The following is a 21,049-nucleotide window of genomic DNA, read 5'->3' as shown; positions in this document are numbered from 1 at the left end:
TAAAAGCCAACATAATTGTACTTTATCTGAATGCTCGTAGTATTCGGAATAAGGTAAATGAGTTGATGGCGCAAATCATCGTGAATGACTATGATTTAGTGGCCATTACTGAAACATGGTTAAAGGATGGTCACGACTGGGAGTTAAATATCCGAGGGTATCACACTATTGGGAAGGACAGAGTGGATGGTAAGGGAGGTGGTGTAGCTCTGTTATTTAAGGATGACATCCGGACAATAGTAAGGGATGACATCGGTGCTATGGAGGATAAGGTTGAATCCATTTGGGTGGAAATCAGGAGGAGTAAGGCTAAAAAGTCACTGAACCGAGTAGTCTACAGGCCACCAAATAGTAGTAATATGGTGGGGCAGGAAGAAACAACTGATGCATGTAGAAATGGTACAGCAGTTATCATGGGGGATTTTAATCTACATGTCGATTGGTTTAACCAGGTCGGTCAAGGCAGCCTTGAGGAGGAGTTTATAGAATGTATCCGCGATAGTTTCCCAGAACAGTATGTAATGGAACCTACGAGGGAACAAGCGGTCCTAGATCTGGTCCTGTGTAATGAGACAGGATTGATTAATGATCTCATAGTTAGGGATCCTCTCGGAAGGAGCGATCACAATATGGTGGAATTAAAATACAGATGGAGGGTGAGAAGGTAAAATCAAACACTAGTGTTTTGTGCTTAAACAAAGGAGATTACAATGGGATGAGAGGAGAGCTAGCTAAGGTAGACTGGGAGCAAAGACTTTATGGTGAAACAGTTGAGGAACAGTGGAGAACCTTCCAAGCGATTTTTCAGTGCTCAGCAAAGGTTTATACCAACAAAAAGGAAGGACAGTAGAAAGAGGAAAAATCAACCGCGGATATCTAAGGAAGTAAGGGAGAGTATCAAATTGAAGGAAAAAGCATACAAAGTGGCAAAGATTAGTGGGAGACTAGAGGACTGGGAAATCTTAGAGGGCAACAGAAAGCTACTAAAAAAGCTATAAAGAAGAGTAAGATAGATTGAGAGTAAACTTGCTCAGAATATAAAAACAGATACTAAAAGTTTCTACAAAAATATAAAACAAAAAAGTGGCTAAGGTAAATATTGGTCCTTTAGAGGATGAGAAGGGAGATTTAATAATGGGAGATGAAATGGCTGAGGAACTGAACAGGTTTTTTGGGTCAGTCTTCACAGTGGAAGACACAAATAACATGCCAGTGACTGATAGAAATGAGGCAATGACAGGTGAGGAACTTGAGATGATTGTTATCACTAAGGAGATAGTGATGGGCAAGCTAAAGGTAGACAAGTCTCCCGGCCCTGATGGAATGCATCCCAGAGTGCTAAAAGAGATGGCTAGGGAAATTGCAAATGCACTAGTGATAATTTACCAAAATTCACTAGACTCTGGGGTGGTCCCGGCAGATTGGAAATTAGCAAACGTGACACCACTGTTTAAAAAAGGAGGGAGGCAGAAAGCGGGTAATTATAGGCCAGTGAGCTTCGGTAGAAGGGAAGATGCTGGAATCTATCATCAAGGAAGAAATAGCGAGGAAATTGTCCCATTGGACAGACGCAGCATGGGTTTGTAAAGGGCAGGTCGTGCCTAACTAATTTGGTGGGATTTTTTTGACGACATTACCAGAGCGGTAGATAACGGGGAGCCAATGGATGTGGTATATCTGGATATCCAGAAAGCCTTTGACAAGGTGCCACACAAAAGGTTGCTGCATAAGATAAAGATGCATGGCATTAAGGGTAAACTAGTAGCATGGATAGAGGATTGGTTAATTAATAGAAAGCAAAGAGTGGGGATTAATGGGTGTTTCTCTGGTTGGCAATCAGTAGCTAGTGGTGTCCCTCAGGGATCCGTGTTGGGCCCACAATTGTTTACAATTTACAGAGATGATTTGGAGTTGGGGACCAAGGGTAATGTGTCCAAGTTTGCAGATGACACTAAGATGAGTGGTAAAGCAAAAAGTGCAGAGGATACCAGAAGTCTGCAGAGGGATTTGGATAAGTTAAGGAAATGGGCTAGGGTCTGGCAGATGGAATACCATGTTGACAAATGTGAGGTTATCCATTTTGGTAGGAATAACAGCAAAAGGGATTATTATTTAAATGAAAAAATATTAAAACATGCTGCTGTGCAGAGAGACCTGGGTGTGCTCGTGCATGAGTCGCAAAAAGTTGGTTTACAGGTGCAACAGGTGATTAAGGCAAATGGAATTTTGTCCTTCATTGCTAGAGGGATGGAGTTTAAGACTAGGGAGGTTATGCTGCAATTGTATAAGGTGGTAGTGAAGTCACACCTGGAGTATTGTGTTCAGTTTTGGTCTCCTTACCTGAGAAAGGACGTACTGGCGCTGGAGGATGTGCAGAGGAGATTCACTAGGTTAATCCCAGAGTTGAAGGGGTTGGATTACGAGGAGAGGTTGAGTAGACTGGGACTGTACTCATTGGAATTTAGAAGGATGAGGGGGCATCTTATAGAAACATATAAAATTATGAAGGGAATAGATAGGATAGATGCGGGCAGGTTGTTTCCACTGGCGGGTGAAAGCAGAACTAGGGGGCATAGCCTCAAAATAAGGGGAAGTAGATTTAGGACTGAGTTTAGGAGGAACTTCTTCACCCAAAGGGTTGTGAATCTATGGAATTCCTTGCCCAGTGAAGCTGTTGAGGCTCCTTCATTAAATGTTTTCAAGATTAAGATAGAGAGTTTTTTGAAGAATAAAGGGATTAAGGGTTATGGTGTTCGGGCCGGAAAGTGGAGCTGAGTCCACAAAAGATCAGCCATGATCTCATTGAATGGCAGAGCAGGCTCGAGGGGCCAGATGGCCTACTCCTGCTCCTAGTTCTTGTGTTTCTTATGTTCTTATTTCAGCATTATTCTCTCTGCTACCTTATTCCCCACTCAATTAACCTTTATTCATTTGGAGGTGGGCTAAATGGCTTCCTTCTGTGCCATTCACTGTATATTAAAAAAAATTGTTCCTCATTTTCCACCTGCATCTTTTGCCATGCTAAATTATCCTTTAATTGGAGAAAAAAAAAGAATTGGGTTCTCTTTAAAAAAAAAAACTTTAAAACTTAATCAACCAGGGCTGACTGGCTTTTGTGCGGGATTATGCACCCTTAAGGAATGTATAAGTGCTGTGTGTAATAGTTATTTAAAAACCATCCATTGCCTATGCACAGTAATACATTTTAATGTATTTTCCCAATTCATGGAGCCAATTTGTCCCTCATGTCTTCATAGTTTCCTTTATTCAACTTAGCTTCAGATTGAACTTCCTCACTTTCAAACATAATGTAAAATTCTATCATAAAAATAGAAAAAAAACAGGAGCAGGAGGAGGCCATTTGGCTCTTCAAACCTGCTCATCCAACTGATCATCCAACTCAATAGCCTAATCTCGCTTTCCCTCATATCCTTTGATCCCCTTCGCCCTAACTGCTATATCTAACTGCTTCTTGAAACAATACAATGTTTTGGACTCAGTACTTCCTGTGGTAACAAATTCCACAGGCCGCCCACTCTCTGGGTAAAGAAATTTCTCTTCATCTCTGTCCTAAATGGTCTACCCCATATCCTCAGACTGTGCCCCCCCTGGTTCTGGACACACCCATCATCAGAAACATCTTTCCTACATCTACCCTGTTCAGTCCTGTTAGAATTTTATAGGTTTCGAAGAGATCTCCCCATATTCTTCTGAACTCCAGCGAATACATTCCTAACCGATTCAATCTCTCGTACATCAGTCCTGCCATCCCAGGAAACAGTCTGGTGAACCTTCCGTGCATTCCCTCATATTGTGATCAGTCATCCCGAAAGGTTCTTTTACAACTAGGTTATTAATTAGCCCTTTTTCATCATAATACTAGATCTAGAAAGCCTGTTCTCAATTGGCTCCTCAACAAACTGCTCCAGAAACCCATCCCTAACACAACCCAAAAACTTGTCTTCCTCAGCATTAATGCTCACTTGGTTTAACCAGTCTGTGCAGATTGAAGTCACCCATGATCACATTGCCCATGCTACAAGCTTCTCTCATTCTCTGATTAATACTCTAACCAACATCACCATTATTATTTGGTTGCCTATAAACAACCCCAACCAATGTCTACTGCCCTTTGCTGTTTCCTAGCTCGATCGAAACAGATTCCACACATTGTTCTTCCTATCTGAGATCCTCCCTTACTGCTGCACTGATCCCATCCCTTATTATCAGCACATCTCCACCTCCTTTCCTTCCTTGTCTGTCCTTCCTAAACGTCAAATATCCTTGAATATTCAGTTCCCAGTCTTGGTCACCAGGCAGCCATATTTCCGTAATGGCAATTACACCACCCAACTTCCTGCCAGCATTTCAGTGCCAGTCCTGTTAAGATGTAATCTGTCCAGTTTCTACAGGTTCCACCTGCTCCAGAACCGGTCCCAATGCCTCAGAAATTTGATGCCTGCCCTCCTACACCTTTTCTCCAGCCAAGTATTTAATCAACCAATCCTCTTATTCCTATGCTCATGAGCAAATGGAACTGGGAGTAATCCCAAGGCCCTGCCTCAAGTGGTCTTGCTTTTTAATTTCCATCCCAACTCCCTCAAATATGCTTTCAGAGCCTCATCCCTCTTCCTGCCTACGTCAATATAAACCATGACTTCTGACTCATCACCCTCTCTTGAAGGATGATATTGTTGACACTGTTACCAGAGAGGCAACCCACCATCCTGGAGTCGCATTTACTGCCGCAGAGACATTCTGCCTGATCCCCTGACAATGGAATTCCCGAACACAATTGCTCTTTCAATTCTTCTTCCTCTCCTGTGCAGCTGAGCTGCCTATGGTGTCACAGGACGGGATCTGGCTGCACTCACCTGAGGAGTCATCGCCCTCATCAGCTTCCAAAATGGAAAATCGATGAGCAACTGGGATAAACTCGGGGGCCACCTGTGCTACCTGCCTGATTGTCTTAGACTGCCTGGCAGTCACCCATTCCTTCCATGGCCTGACACTTTGTCACAATATCTGTGAGGAAATTCCAACTCGGAACTCTGGATCGTAGAGGTGTACAGTTTTGATTTTGGAATGGTGTGAGGAGGCAAGTGAAGCCCCAGTGAGAATTAACAGTCCAGTCATCATGTAACAATTATTAAAGGCTATTTATTAATTTCAGAAAAGACAAATGCACATGGATAGGACATGACTATGCTCAGACAATTAGATATATGAATTACTAAAAACACACAGTTAATGAAGCAGGTGCCCCTTGTTCCAAAATATATCTACCATCCCTGAGCTGGGGAGGCAGTGGTGTAGTGGTATTGTCACAGGACTAGTAATGCAGAAACTCAGGGTAATGATCTGGGGACCCGGGTTTGAATCCCACCACGCAATTAAAAATCTGAAGATGACCATGAAACCATTGTCAATTGCCGTTTTTAAAAAAACATCTGGTTCACTAATGACCTTTAGGGAAGGAAATCTGCCATCCTGACTTGGTCTCGCCTCATGTGACTCCAGCAATGTGGTTCACTTGTAAATGCCTTCTGAAATGGCCGAGCAAGCAACTCAGTTATGTTCAACCGCTGTGAAAACACAAAAAAGGAATAAAACCGGATGGACCACCAGTGTCGACCAAGGCACCAGAAACGATAACGGTAAACACATTGACCCTTGCTAACATCTGGGGGCTTGTGCCAAAGTTGGGAGAGCTGTCTCACAGACTAGTTAAGCAACAGCCTGACCTAGTTATACTCACGGAATCATACCTTATAGATAATGTTCCAGACACCACCATCACAAACCCTGGGTATGTCCTGTCTCACCAACAGGACAGACCCAGGAGAGGTGATGGCACAGTGCTTTACAATCGGGAGGGAGTTGCTCTGGGAGTCCTCAACTCTGAACCCCATGAGATCTCATGACTTCAGGTTAAACTTGGGCAAGAAAACTTCCTGCTGATCATCATGTACCAGCCACCATCAGCTGATGAATCAATGCTTCTCCATTTTGAACACCACTGAGGGTGGCAATGGTGCAGAATATACTGTGGGTGGGAGACTTCAATGTCCATCACCAAGAGTGGCCTGGTGACCTGGCCACCACTGACCAAGCTGGCCAGGTCCTAAAGGCCATAGCTGCTCGACTATGACTGCAGCAGGGGTGAGGAACCAACAAGACGGAAAAAATATATGTCCTCATCAACTTACCTGCTGCAGCCACATCTGTCCATGACAGTATCAGTAGAAGCAAACACCACACAGTCCTTGTGGAGATAAAGTCCCATCTTCACATTGAGGATACCTTCCATCATTGTGTTGTCTGGCACTGCCATCGTGCTGATGGGATAGACTAGCAACTCAAGACTGGGCATCCACGAGGCGCTGTGGGCCATCAGCAGCAGCAGAATTGTATTCAACCACAATCTGCAACCTCATGGCTGGGTATATCCTGCACTCAACCATCAGCACCAAGCCAGTGGCATCAACCCTGGTTCAATAAGAGTGCAGGAGAGCATGCCAGGAGCAACACCAGGCCTACCTAAAAATGAGGTGACAACTTGGTGAAGCTACAACATAGGACTACTTGACTGCCAAAAAACATAAGGAGCAAGTAATAGAGCTAAGCGATTTCACAACAAACACATCAGATCTAAGCTCTGCAGTCCTGCCATATCCAGCTGGGTGGTGGACAATTAAACAACTCGCTTGAGGAGAAGGCTTCCCAAATATCCCTATCAATGATGGAGGAGCCCAGCAAATCTGTGCAAAAGACAAAAGTGAAGCATTCGCAATAATCTTCAGACAGAAGTGCCGAGTGGATGATCCATCTCGGTCTCCTCTGGAGGTTCCCAGCATCACTGATCTCAGTCTGCAGCCAATATAATTCATTCCACATGATATCTTGTTAAAAGTTGCTGTTTGGATTAGAAGAAGGTGAGTTTTAAACCAGCTTTAAACAGAGTTTACTCAGGCTCTACTTGCAGCTGCAGCTTGTGAATTAGTTAATTAGATAACTGGATTAAGCCAGTTTTCAGAGGCTAGAGTCAGACAGTATAAAAGTGGACAATCTTACAGTGCTCACTTTGTTTGCACTGGAGTGCTGACTTTGGGTTGCATTAAAGTGCTAAAGTGGGAGTTCGGTGACTGGGGAATATTAAGGGTTTATTTCTATCTCAAGTCTAGTCTTTCATTTATTTAATAAATTAATTTGAAAGTTGCTGTTTGGTGTAGAAGAACGTGAGTTTTAAACCAGCTTTAAACAGAGTTTACTCATGCTCTACTTGCAGCTGCAACTTGTTAATTAGCTAATTAGATAACTGGATTAAACCAGTTTTCAGAGGCTAATGTCAGACAGTATAAAAGTGAACTATCTTACAGTGCTGACTTTGAGCTGCATTAGAGAGCTAAAGTGGGAGTTCGGTGACTGAGGGAGTTTGGAGAGGAGGGAGCAAGGTGCTCCTTTCATAATCCTCCAAGAGCGTGCGAGGAGCCGGGAAGGGGATGGATCAGGGAGGGATGGATGGGAGCATGTGGGGAGGATCGGGGGGATTTTGGGAGGGTGGGAGGTGATGTGGGGAGGGTGAGGGGAAATCAGGGGAGTACGTGGGTGAGGATCAGGGGGGAAGGTGGGAAATGATGGGGATGATGCTGTTGGGAGTGGCTAATGAGGTGGGGGAATAAGGGGATGAGGAAATTAGTGGGGAGTAAGAGGGGGAGATGAGGGGCAGCATGATGGAACGATGAAGGAATAAGGAGAGATGAGAGGGGGAGATAAGGGGAGATGAGGAGGACATGGGGGTAGGCGGTGGATGATGTGGGGGATATGGGGCTTGAGGTGGGGGGATATGGAGGGTGATGAGGAGGAGGAATAGGGCACTGAGACGTGGGGGATATTGGGGGTGAGGGGTCGGGGGTATGAGGGGGAAATAAGAGGAGAATTAGGGATGGGGAGATGAGGGGAGAGAAGAGGGCAGGGATGATGAAGGCAGAGGGGGATGTGGAGATGAGGGGAATGGGAGATAAGGGGTATGAGGGGGGATAAGATGATGAGGATAAAGGGAGGGGGAGAGTAGGGTGATTGGGTGGGTAATGAGGGGGGAGATGTAGCATGGATGAGGGGGGAGGAAAGAGGGATTAGAGGGGAGATTAAGGGGGATGAGGGGGAGAGGCGGGAAGGGTGTGACAAGGGAAGATGGGAGATGAGTGGGGGAGAAGAGGGGACAAGGCAAAGAGGACCAGGGGAGAAAAGGTGATGGCAGAATGGGATGAGGGGGAGATGACAGGGGATAAGAGGGGGTCAGTGGGGGATAAGAGGGGGTCAGGTGGCGATGATTGGTGTGGGAATAAAGGAGTGGGGAGATGAGCGGGGGCTTGAGGAGCGGGCGAAGGGGGTTTTTGAGGGGAGTGGGGGTTGGGGGAATGAGACAGGGGTGAGGGGGAATGAGACAGGGGTGAGGGGGAAAATGAGGGGAGGGGTGATGAAATGGCATGGGGGAGATAAGAGGGGTGGGGAGATAGGAGTGATGTAAGGTGGGGGGTATATGGGGGAATGAGGTGGGGTCTATACAAGGGGGTGAAGAGGGGGGATGAGGAATATGGTGGGGTTGTGGGAATTAGAGGGGGAATGTGAGGGGATCAGGGTGACTGAGGGAGGGATGAGGGGTAGAGTGGGGATGAGGGGAAGGAGATGAGGCAGGATATAGGGATGGGTGGGTTAAGGGGAGGTATGGGGTAATGAGGGAGATGGGGAAGATAAAGTGGGGAGATGGGGATGAGGAAAGTGATGAGGGGGAGAGGGGCATGATGAGGGAGGGAGGTGTAGGAGAAGGGGAGGATAAGGTGGAGGTTGAGGGGAGTGTGAAGATGGGTAGGGGGGATGATGGGTAGAGGGAGAGAGGGGAGGTTGGGGGGTAGAGGAAGTATAAGATGAAGATGAGGGGGAAAGGTGAGGATGGGGGAACAGTGGTAGGATGGAGGGGGATGAAGAGAGGGGAAGGATGAGAGAGGGGATGATGAGGAGGGGGGAAGGATGAGGTGGATAAGAGGGGTGTGGTAAGGAGAGTGAGGAGGAGAGGGGAGGCTGAGGGGACGAGAGGGGAATGGGAAGGATAAGAAGGAGAGGGAAAGTTGGGAGTAGAGAGATGAGGGGGAGAGAGGAGGATGAGGAGGGAGGGGGAGAATGAGGGGAAGGCGAGGAGTTGGGGATGATGAGGATGAGAGGTGGAAGTGGAGGGGTGAGGGAAGGATGAGAGGAGACGAGGGACCGGGCATGATGAGGAGGAGGAGGGGCGGCACGGTAGCACAGTGGTTAGCACAGTTTCTGCACAGCTCCAGGGTCCCAGGTTCGATTCCCGGCTTGGGTCACTGTCTGTGCGGAGTCTACACGTTCTCCCCGTGTCAGCGTGGGTTTCCTCCGGTTGCTCTGGTTTCCTCCCACAGTCCAAATTTTTGCAGGGTATGTGGATTGGCCATGATAAATTGCCCTTAAGTTAGGTGGGGTTGCTGGGTTACGGGGATGGGGTGGAGGTGTGGGCTTAGGTGGGGTGCTTTTTCCAATAGATGGTGCAGACTCGATGGGCCGAATGGCATCTTTCTGCGCTGTAAATTCTATGAGGGGGAGGATGAGGAGGAGAGAGGAGGATGAAGGGGAGAGTGGGAGGATGAAAATGAAGGGGAGAGTGGGAGGATGAAAATGAAGGGGAGAGAGAGAGTGAGGGAAGATGGGGAGGATGAAGGGGTGTGGGGGAGGATGAGGGGGAGTGAAGGAGGATGGGGAGGAGAGGTGGGATGAGGGGGAGTGAAGGAGGATGGGGAGGAGAGGTGGGATGAGAGGGGGAAGCAGAGGGGTGAGGAGAGGATGAGCGGGAGGGGCGAATGAGGGGAAGATTATGGGGAGGCGAGGGGGATGTGGGGAATGGGGAGGATGAGGAGATGAGAGGGGAGACTGAGGAGGATGAGGGAGAGAGTGGGGGATGAGGAGTGGGAGAGGATGAGGTGAGGTTGAGGGGAGGATGAGCGGGGGATGAGAAGGAGAGAATAAGGGGGAGAGAGGATTGTGAGGGGCAGGGGGGGATGAGAGGGATGTGGGTCTGGGGAGAATGAAGAGAGGGGAGGATGAGTTAAGCAGGAAAGGGGGAGAATGAGGATAGGGGAAGAGAAATTGGGAGGATCAGTAGAGGGGGAATGAGGGGTAGTTGTGGAGCATGAGGAGAAGGAGGATGAGGAGCAGAGTGGGAGGATGAGGGTGTGAGGAGGGGTAATTGAGAGGGGGATGAGAAGGAGAGAGGGAGGATGGGGGGGGGAGGGAGATGGGAGGATGAGTGGAGGCAGGGGATGGGGAGGATTAAGGGAGGTTGGAGCGTTCCTGTTTTAAAGTGGCGGACTCTAGGACCTGGCGGAAGCCGGGAGCGGGGCGTCTGCAGGAACGAGGTTGTTTACAAACTAGAGACGAAAATGGAGAAAGTCAGAGTGGGACTGCAGCTTGTAACTATCAGTGTGATGGTGCAGCTGGTGCTTCCCAGTGCAGTCACCCAACCGACAGGTAAATACTGAGAGGGGAGGAGGAGGAGTGAGGGAGTGAGGGGAAGGGATGGGGATGGATGGATTGGGGAGGTGGGGGGGACGGAGACAACTACTTCGGGGGGGGGGGGGGGGGGGGTCAACAACAGGGCTTTTTAAAGTTTCATATTCATTTGCAAGTTGAGGGCGATGCTGCCTAGACCACCATCTATTGCCCTTGAGAAGTTGGTGGTGAGCTTCCTTCTTGAACCGCTGCTGTCCATAGGTTGTAGGTACACCCACTGTGCTGTTAGGGAGGGAATTCCAAGATTTTGGCCCAGTGTCAGTGAAGGAATGGTCATGTATATTCTCCGTCATTTTTTTAAAATTTAGAGTACCCAATTTAGTTTTTTCCAATTAAGGGACAATTTAGCGTGGCCAATCCACCTACCCTGCACATCTTTGGGTTGTGGGGGCGAAACCCACGAAAACACAGGGAGAATGTGCAAACTCCACACTGACAGTGACCCAGAGCCGGGATCGTACCTGGGTCCTCAGCGCCGTGAGAGAACAAGGCAAACCCACTGTGCTGCCCCATTTCCCAGTCATAATGGATTGTGGTTTGGAGGGTAGTGTTGACCTGTATCTGCTGCCCTTATCTATCTAGGACAGTGTTTTCAGACATTTTTCCTGGGGACCCATTTTTACCAACCGGCCAACATTCGGGACCCAACCCTGACGACCATAGTGACCCACCATTTTTGCTTACCTTCAATGCGACAGGTGAGCCTGCTTGGTCCTCACGATCTCACTTGCTTCGTCATTCAATGTTACATTTCTGTATGGGTTGTTCATCAAAGGCCCTGGAGCTCACACCCGCACTTTACCACAAGGATAAGAGTGGTCCTAGGGGTGAAAGTTAAAAGGCAGGACCTCTAGGGTTGTAATCTTGGGATTACTCCCTGTGCCACGTGCCAGTGAGGCTAGAAATAGGAAGATAGAGCAGCTAAACACGTGGCTAAACAGCTGGTGTAGGAGGGAGGGTTTCCGTTATCTGGAACACTGGGAGCTCTTCTGGGGCAGGTGTGACCTGTATAAGAAGGACGGGTTGCATCTAAACTGGAGAGGCATAAATATCCTGGCCGCAAGGTTTGCTAGTGTCACAAGGAGGGGTTTAAACTAGTATGGCAGGGGGGGTGGGCATCGGAGCAATAGGTCAGAAGGTGAAAGCATTGAGAGAGAACTAGGGAATAGGGCCACTATGGCTCTGAGGCAGAGCAGACAGGGAGATGTTGCTGAACACAGCGGGTCTGGTGGCCTGAAGTGCATGTGTTTTAATGCAAGAAGTATTACGGGTAAGGCAGATGAACCTAGAGCTTGGATTAGTACTTGGAACTATGATGTTGTTGCCATTACAGAGACCTGGTTGAGGGAAGGACAGGATTGGCAGCTAAACGTTCTAGGATTTAGATGTTTCAGGCGGGATAGAGGGGGATGTAAAAGGGGTGGCGGAGTTGCGCTACTGGTTAGGGAGAATATCACAGCTGTACTACGGGAGGACACCTCAGAGGGCACTGAGGCTATATGGGTAGAGATCAGGAATAAGAAGGGTGCAGTCACAATGTTGGGGGTTTACTACAGGCCTCCCAGCAGCCAGCGGGAGATAGAGGAGCAGATAGATTTTGGAAAAGAGTAAAAACAACAGGGTTGTTGTGATGGGAGACTTCAACTTCCCCAATATTGACTGGGATGCACTTAGTGCTAGGGGCTTAGACGGGGCAGAGTTTGTGAGGAGCATCCAGGAGGGCTTCTTAAAACAATATGTAGACAGTCCAACTAAGGAAGGGGCTGTACTGGACCTGGTATTGGGGAATGAGCCCGGCCAGGTGGTAGAAGTTTCAGTAGGGGAGCATTTCGGGAACAGTGGCCACAAATCAGTAAGTTTAAAAGTGCTGGTGGACAAGGATAAGAGTGGTCCTAGGGTGAATGTGCTAAATTGGGGGAAGGCTAATTATAACAATACAGTAGTCCCCCGTTATACCGCGCTCCGCAATACCGCGGTTCGCGATATACCGCGGGGGGGGGGGGGGGCTTATGGACCCCAACTATCAGTTGTGTCAATTTCAGCGGCCGGCTCACTTTGATCCGGAGAGGGAAGCTGCTCTCTCACTGAAACAATCAACCGGCCGCTGAAATTGACACTGCCCGCTGCTCTCTCCCTCCAATCAGAAACATTAAAACTTAAAAGTTGGATTGGAGGGAGAGAGCAGCCGGCAGTGTCAATTTCAGCGGCCGGCTGATGGTTTCAGTGAGAGAGCAGCTTCCCTCTCCGGATCAAAGTGAGCCGGCCGCTGAAATTGACACTGCCGGCTGCTCTCTCTCTCCAATCAGAAACATTAAAACTTAAAAGTTGGATTGGAGGGAGAGAGCAGCCGGCAGTGTCAATTTCAGCGGCCGGCTGATTGTTTCAGTGAGAGAGCAGCTTCCCTCTCCGGATCAAAGTGAGCCGGCCGCTGAAATTGACACTGCCGGCTGCTCTCTCCCTCCAATCAGAAACATTAAAACTTAAAAGTTGGATTGGAGGGAGAGAGCAGCGGGCAGTGTCAATTTCAGCGGCCGGCTGATTGTTTCAGTGAGAGAGCAGCTTCCCTCTCCGGCCGCTGAAATTGACACTGTTTTAATTAGATCCACGATGGGGGTTTTAAATTTATTTAAAAAGCTATGCTAGCGCTTCCCATTGTGAGTCTACGGGGGTTTGACCTCTTCCCCCCGCCCCCCGTAGACTCTCAATGGGAAGCGCTAGCATAGATTTTTAAATAAATTTAAAACCCCCATCATGGATATCCGCGGCTCGGATGCAACGCGGGTGGCTGTCTTGGACCCCAACACCCGCGTTATAAAGGGGGACTACTGTATTAGGCGGGAACTGAAGAACCTAGATTGGGGGCGGATGTTTGAGGGTAAATCAACATCTGACATGTCGGAGGCGTTGAAGTGTCAGTTGAAAGGAATTCAGGACCGGTATGTTCCTGTGAGGAAGAAGGATAAATACGGCAAATTTCAGGAACCTTGGATAACGAGAGATATTGTAGGCCTCGTCAAAAAGAAAAAGGAGGCATTTGTCAGGGCTAGAAGACTGGGAACAGACGAAGCCTGTGTGGAATATCAGGAAAGTAGGAAGGAACTTAAGCAAGGAGTCAGGAGGGCTAGAAGGGGTCACGACATGTCAGTGGCAAATAGGGTTAAGGAAAATCCCAAGGCTTTTTACACGTACATAAAAAGCAAGAGGGTAGCCAGGGAAAGGGTTGGCCCACGAAGGATAGGCAAGGGAATCTGTGTGGAGCCCGAGGAAATGGGCGAGGTACTAAATGAATACTTTGCATCAGTATTCACCAAAGAGAAGGAATTGGTGGATGTTGAGTCTGGAGAAGGGTGTGTAGATAGCCTGGGTCACATTGAGATCCAAAAATACGAGGTGTTGGGCATCTTGAAAGATATTAAGGTAGATAAGTCCACAGGGCCTGATGGGATCTACCTCAGAATACTGAAGGAGGCTAGAGATGAAATTGCTGAGGCTTTGGCAAAAATCTTTGGATCCTCACTGTCTTCAGGTGATGTCCCGGAGGACTGGAGAATAGCTAATGTTGTTCCTTTGTTTAAGAAGGGTAGTAAGGATAATCCAGGGAACTACAGGCCGGTGAGCCTCATGTCAGTGGTAGGGAAATTAGTGGAGAGAATTCTTTGAGACAGGATCTACTCCCATTTGGAAGCAAATGGACATATTAGTGAGAGGCAGCATGGTTTTGTGAAGGGGAGGTCGTCTCTCACTAACTTGATAGAGTTTTTCGAAGAGGTCACAAAGATGATTGATGCAGGGAGGTCAGTGGATGTTGTCTATATGGACTTCAGTAAGGCCTTTCACAAGGTCCCTCGTGGTAGACTCGTACAAAAGGTGAAGTCACACGGGATCAGGGGTGAGTTGGCAAGGTGGATACAGAACTGGCTAGGTCATAGAAGGCAGAGAGTAGCAATGGAAGGGTGCTTTTCTAATTGGAGGGCTGTGACTAGTGGTGTTCCGCAGGGATCAGTGCTGGGACCTTTGCTGTTCGTAGTATATATAAATGATTTGGAGGAAAATATAACTGGTCTGATTAGTAAGTTTGCAGACAACACAAAGGTTGGTGGCATTGCGGATAGTGATGAGGACTGTCAGAGGATACAGCAGGATTTAGATCGTTTGGAGACTTGTGCGGAGAGATGGCAGATGGAGTTTAATCCGGACAAATGTGAGGTAATGCATTTTGGAAGGTCTAATGCAGGTAGGAATATACAGTGAATGGTATAACCCTCAAGAGTATTGCAAGTCAGAGAGATCTAGGTGTACAGGTCCACAGGTCACTGAAGGGGGCAACACAGGTGCAGAAGGTAGTCAAGAAGGCATACAGCATGCTTGCCTTCATTGGCCGGGGCATTGAGTATAAGAATTGGCAAGTCATGTTGCAGCTAGAACATAGAACAGTACAGCACAGAACAGGCCCTTCGGCCCTCAATGTTGTGCCGAGCAATGATCACCCTACTCAAACCCATATATCCACCCTATACCCGTAACCCAACAACCCCCCCCTTAACCTTACTTTTTAGGACACTACGGGCAATTTAGCATGGCCAATCCACCTAACCCGCACATCTTTGGACTGTGGGAGGAAACCGGAGCACCCGGAGGAAATCCACGCACACACGGGGAGGACGTGCAGACTCCGCACAGACAGTGACCCAGCCGGGAATCGAACCTGGGACCCTGGAGCTGTAAAGCATTTATGCTAACCACCATGCTACCGTGCTGCCTGTATGGAACTTTAGTTGGGCCACACTTGGAGTATAGTGTTCAATTCTGGTCGCCACACTACCAGAAGGATGTGGAGGCTTTAGAGAGGGTGCAGAAGAGATTTACCGGGATGTTTGATGTCTGATATGGAGGGCATTAGCTATGAGGAGCGGTTGAATAAACTCGGTTTGTTCTCACTGGAACAACTGAGGTTGAGGGGCGACCGGATAGCGGTCGAGGTCGACAAAATTATGAGGGACATAGACAGAGTGGATAGTCAGAGGCTTTTCCCCAGGGTAGAGGGGTCAATTACTAGGGGGCATATGTTTAAGGTGCGAGGGGCAAGGTTTAGAGTAGATTTACAAGGCAAGTTTTTTACACAGAGGGTAGTGGGTGCCTGGAACACGTTGCCAGAGGAGGTTGTGGAAGCAGGGACATTTAAGGAGCATCCTGACAAATACATGAATTGGATGGGAATAGAGGGATACGGACCCAGGAAGTGTAGAAGATTGTAGCTTAGTCGGGCAGCATGGTCGGCATGGGCTTGGAGGGCCGAAGGGCCTGTTACTGTGCTGTACTTTTCTTTGTTCTTTGTCCTGCTGTGGATTCTCCTGAGCCACTCACTCCAGCAGGTTTAGTTCTGAGATCCTGGCTTGTTTGTGTCTCTGGTCCTCTCTTATTACAAAACGATCCATCTTAAATTTTACAGTTCTGTTGCTTGTTTGCTGTTGACAAAATGGAGGAATCGCAATTGCGCCCAGAACATGTGACACCAGCGTTCTGGTCGCATGACCTGTTCTTTGCCATTGCTTCAAGCAGGAAGTCTTGAATAAAAAAATAAAAAAATCTTCTGCTGGGTCAGCGTGCTGACGTCCGGAGAAGGCGGTGTTTCTCGCTGGGCTCCGGGCATGCATGCTAATGAGCGGGCACGCATGTGCAGCGCACCCGCATTCTGAAAGTCGGTCGCAGCTATCATTTTTAAAGCCGGTCACAGCCGGCATTTTTAAAAGTCTGCTACTGCAGCCGTTGCACATTAATCCCCGCGATTGGGAACACGGCGATGAATGGCTCCGCGACCCTCCCAACAACCGCCTGTGGGTCATGACCTCAACTTTGAAAATGACCGTTCTAGGACAGGGTTTTCCACAATGTGGGTCACAGGCGGTTGTCAGGAGGTTTGCGGAGCGATCGGTCGCAATGGCCCTGATCACTGGAGAAACGGCCAACGGCGGTTGCTGGCATCTTTGTTGAGAATGGCAGCCGCTGCTGCCTTTTAAATGAGTAGAAAATTAGGCTTAGTGCGATCTTTTGGCCGAACGGCAGCAGCGATCAGGTCACGCACCTGACATGTACACTTGATGTCAAGCGCCCTCTTTGTTTATGCTTTTGCTGCCCAATCATGGGGGAAAGCTGCTTCCATTTTCTAGCTGCTAACAAGCAAGACAAGCGAGCTGTGAAGATTAATCGTTTTCTTACAAGAGATGACCAGAGACACAAATAGGCAGAGTACCTACTGGACAGTATCTCACAACAGAATCTGTTCGTGAGAACTGCTCAGGAGAGTACAGGGAGGGATGGAACAGTGCTAGTGTTAGCTCTGTGCAGAACTGCAGGGCCTTTGGCTAACAGCCTACAAAGAAGAAACTTAATTCCGGAACAACGCAGTATAAAAATGATTTCTTGAGTTATGGTTTTGTCAATTGTGCCGATGCAAATAAGGATGCAAAGCCCATGTGTGTTATGTACAGGGAAGTACTAGCAAATGAGAGGAGAAATTTCAGGTTTTGAAAGAGAAGTGGTGGGTGAAAAATACCTTTTGAGATTGAGACCCCAGATTCCTATTAACTTATAGCTGACTCCAAATGAAAAGACTACGCCACTGTACGTGAACTGTCACATTAAAAACATGCCAAAAGTTCATGAGGCTGTCAGCATTCTGGAGTATCCAGTGCTGAGTAAAACCAGCATTTAGTTGCCATTGTCATTCACAATGACCAAACGCGAGAGGTTGGATTTTCTGTTCTCACAAAGATGAAGATAGCACAACAAAACTGGCTGAGTCTGCACCTGATATGCACATTGCCCCCTCCTTCTGTTAACCTGATTAGAGTAAGATCGCGAGGACCAAGCAGGCACCCAGTTCGCATTAAAGGTAAGTGAATGTGGCGTGGTTCGCGAAGGTCAGCTGGGCCAGTGTGGTTCTCGAAGGCCAGCTTTGGACTGGCAGTAGGCGGTGGAATTTGATTCAGTCGTCTCGTTCTTAGAATAGGAACAGGAGAGCGTTTCTGCAGCTTTCTTCACAACTGAGCAGCCCTTTTCAGGATTCACTCTGTTCACCCTGCATGGGGAAAGGGCTAGAAAAGGTGCCCTAAAAATAGTCTGCTCCGTCCCCAACCTGGCTGGAAAACCACATCCAGCAGGTTCATCTACCTGCGGTCAGAAAATCAAAGTTAAACTGAATTTCAGAACCCGGAATGTAAGAACCCTCATGGAAAATGAGCAAATCAATCGACCGGAGCAGAGAACTGCCGTTGATGCCAGTGAACTTAGGCACTTCAACATTGATGTCGCTGACCTGCAAGAGGCCCGAAGAGCAGGCGAAGGGCAGCTGAGGGAAGATGGCGGTAGTTACACCTTCTTCTGGAGAAGAAAACCCGAGGATCAGCCCACGACACATGAATTTGGTTTCGTCATCAAGAACAAACTAGTCAGCCGACTCTGAGCTCCCTGTCTGCATCAGCAAGTGCCTCGTGACCCTCCACCTGCAAATTGCCAAGAACCAGCAAGCAACGGTTGTGAGTTCTTACGCCTCAACCTTGATATTACGGATGAGTCCAAAGAAGGCTTCTTACTCCACCCTGGACACTATACTATCCAACATCCCAAAGGAAGAAAATATCATCCTCCTTGGGGACTTTAATGCCAGGGTTTGAAAAGACTCCTCACCTGGAAAGGAAGGAGTTGGAAATTGCAACTCCAGTGGAGTTCTCTTGCTCACCAAATCTACGGAACACCAGCTTGTCATTACAAACACACTGCGCTGCCAAAAAGACAGCTCGAGACTTCCTGGATCAAAGCATGATCGACTTTATCATCGTCTGATTCCGAGACCAAACGGATGCACTCATCGCCAAAGCAATGACCGGTGCAGATGACTGCTGTACACACCACCAGGGGCTGGTTTAGCACAGGGCTAAATCGCTGGCTTTTAAAGCAGACCAAGGCAGGCCAGCAGCGCGGTTCAATTCCCGTACCAGCCTCCCCGAACAGGTGCCGGAATGTGGCGACTAGGGGCTTTTCACAGTAACTTCATTTGAAACCTACTTGTGACAATAGCAATTTTCATTTCATTTTCAGCTCGTCCACTCCTCTATGTTCATCAAACTCCACCAGAAGATGAAGAAACACCTTAGGAAACAATCAATGTTGAGCAGCTTCAAATGCCTTGCATGCCAGTGAATTTCCAACAGTTTCTTCACCAAAATCTTCAAGTGTCCATTCTAACGGAGTGGAGGAAAACTGGAAAGAGTTGAAGACAGGCACCATTTCAAGCTGTGAAGTTCCTGCCAAAGGCCGGCTGTCCAGAGAAATTTAACACCATCCTTCGACAACTCCACCACAAGATGTCAGCGACAGTCGTCCCCGAAGGAAATAAGACAGAAACTTTCGAGGTCAAGACTGCAGTCAAACAGGGATGTGTCATTGCCCCACCCTTTTCTCCATCTTCATCGTCACCATGCTTCACCTTGTCAAGATCAAGCTTCTCAATGGAGTGGACATCGTCTACAGGATGAATAGAAGACCGGTTCAAAACCAAGAAGCAAACAACACCAACAATGCTCATGGAACATCAGTATGCAGATGACATCGCCACCTCCACTCTCAGAAGAGAATTCCCAAGCCATGCTTGACACCTTCGTGGAAGCATACTGAAGAGTTAGTCTCGGCCGCAACCTCCCGATGATGCAAATCCTTTACCATCTTGCCCCAGGGCAAGATCCAGTCTCCCCCTCCACCAAGATCAACAGAGGAACTCTCCCAAACGTGCAACATTTCCCATACCTGGGAGCCATCTTTCCTCTTAGGCTGACATTGATACGGAGATCCGACATCGTATCCAATCTGCAAGCGCCTCCTTCGGGCACCTAAAGGGCGAGAGTCTTTAACGACTGTGACATCCGTGCTGACACCAAGATCCTCGCATACAAGGCGGTCATCATCCCAACTCTTCTATATGGCTCAGAAATTTAGATAATGTACAGGCCACTTCAAGGCCCTGGACAGGTACCATCGATGCTGTTTGAGATGGTTTCTCCGCACCAGCTAGGAGGACAGACGCACTAACATCAGTGTCCGTGAAGAAGCCAAGAACACCAGCATTGAGGCCATGATCATCCAAAACCAACTCCACTGGGCTGGCCATGTGCTTAGGGTGTCAGAGACCTGACTGCCAAAGCAAATCTTCTATGCCAGCTCAAGGAAGGCTTCCCAACAAGAGGTCGACAAAGGAAGCTCTTCAAAGACACTTTGAAAGTTTACCTCAAGAAATGCAATATCGACATCAATGCGTGGGAAATCCTTGCTCAGAAGACTACTTGGAAGAATCTCCTGATTGAAGGAACACAATTCTTCGAGGACACATGACGGCAAAAGGAGGCCCTGAAACGGAGCCTTAGAAAGGAATACCAGCGATCTAGAGTCCTAGGACCGACCCCAACTCCTGGACACACCTGCCACATGTGCAGTCAAAGATGAGGCTCTCGGATCGGGTTCCTGAGCCACGCAATCCACAGAACCCATGACCAGTAACACAGTTTCTTAGGTGGACGGTCATACTCGTTAACGAGTGATCACAGAAGAAGGAGGTTTCTTATCCGGGTGACATGGTGGCACAGTGGTTAACACTGCTGCCTCACAGCGCCAGGGATCCAGGTGACTGTGTGGGTTTCCTCCGGGTGCTCCAGTTTCCTCCCACAGTCCAAATATATGCAGGTTAGGTGGGTTGACCATGATAAATTGCCCTTCGTGTCCAAAGATGGGCAGGTTAGGTGGGGTTGCAGGGATGGTGTGGGCCTGGATAAGGTACTCTTTCGAAGGATCGGTGCCGAATGTCCGCCTCCTGCACTGTAGGGATTCTAGTTGTTTCTAATATCCCTTTCTAGATAAGGAGAACCAAACTGTATATAGAAAAGACTTGAAAAATGTTTGCAGTCAAATTAGTATCTTTGTTGCCACAGTACTGCTTGAAATACAGCATTTCTAGTTATTCAAGCCTGGAATTGTGACTTGATTTACTGTCATCAAATATGAAAGTCTTTGTGAACTGATTCTTATGAATTGAAAAGGCAGGTTTACATCTGATTGATAGGCTCAATATTATTGGTGAAATTAACACTTTCCATGAAATTCTTTGGTACTAAAAATTGGAGTAGGCCATTTAGCCCATTGAGTGTGTTCCATCATTCAGTAATATCATGGCTGATCTGACTGTCTTAACTTCCATTTTCCTGCTATAGCCCTGACTCCCTCCCATTACTTTGTCATCTTTATCCCACTCAAATCCCATGACCTAATTACTTATGTTCAAACATAATGGTCGGGATTCTCCGACCCCCCGCCAGGCCGGGGAGGGCGGCGTGAATCCCACCCCGCCGCCGGCTGCTGGATTCTCCCGCACCGGTTTTTCAGCGGGGGCGGGAATCACGTCGCACCTGTTGGGGCCATT

The 21,049-nt window shown here is 48.0% G+C and overlaps 1 protein-coding gene across 1 annotated transcript in view; it reads left to right on the top strand.

Annotated features, from left to right (window-relative positions):
- Positions 1 to 10,383: 10,383 nt before the first annotated feature.
- pik3ip1 (phosphoinositide-3-kinase interacting protein 1) overlaps positions 10,384 to 21,049 on the top strand; it is a 30,237-nt gene continuing 19,571 nt past the window's right edge. The window contains exon 1 of the mRNA XM_038794264.1: positions 10,384 to 10,542. Coding sequence (XP_038650192.1) covers positions 10,455 to 10,542 — 88 coding nt within the window. The 5' untranslated portion in view covers positions 10,384 to 10,454. The remainder of the gene's footprint in view (positions 10,543 to 21,049) is intronic.

This window comes from Scyliorhinus canicula, chromosome 1 (genome assembly GCF_902713615.1).
Source record: "Scyliorhinus canicula chromosome 1, sScyCan1.1, whole genome shotgun sequence".
Taxonomy (NCBI): domain Eukaryota; kingdom Metazoa; phylum Chordata; class Chondrichthyes; order Carcharhiniformes; family Scyliorhinidae; genus Scyliorhinus; species Scyliorhinus canicula.
This window is presented reverse-complemented; position numbering and strand designations above follow the sequence as displayed.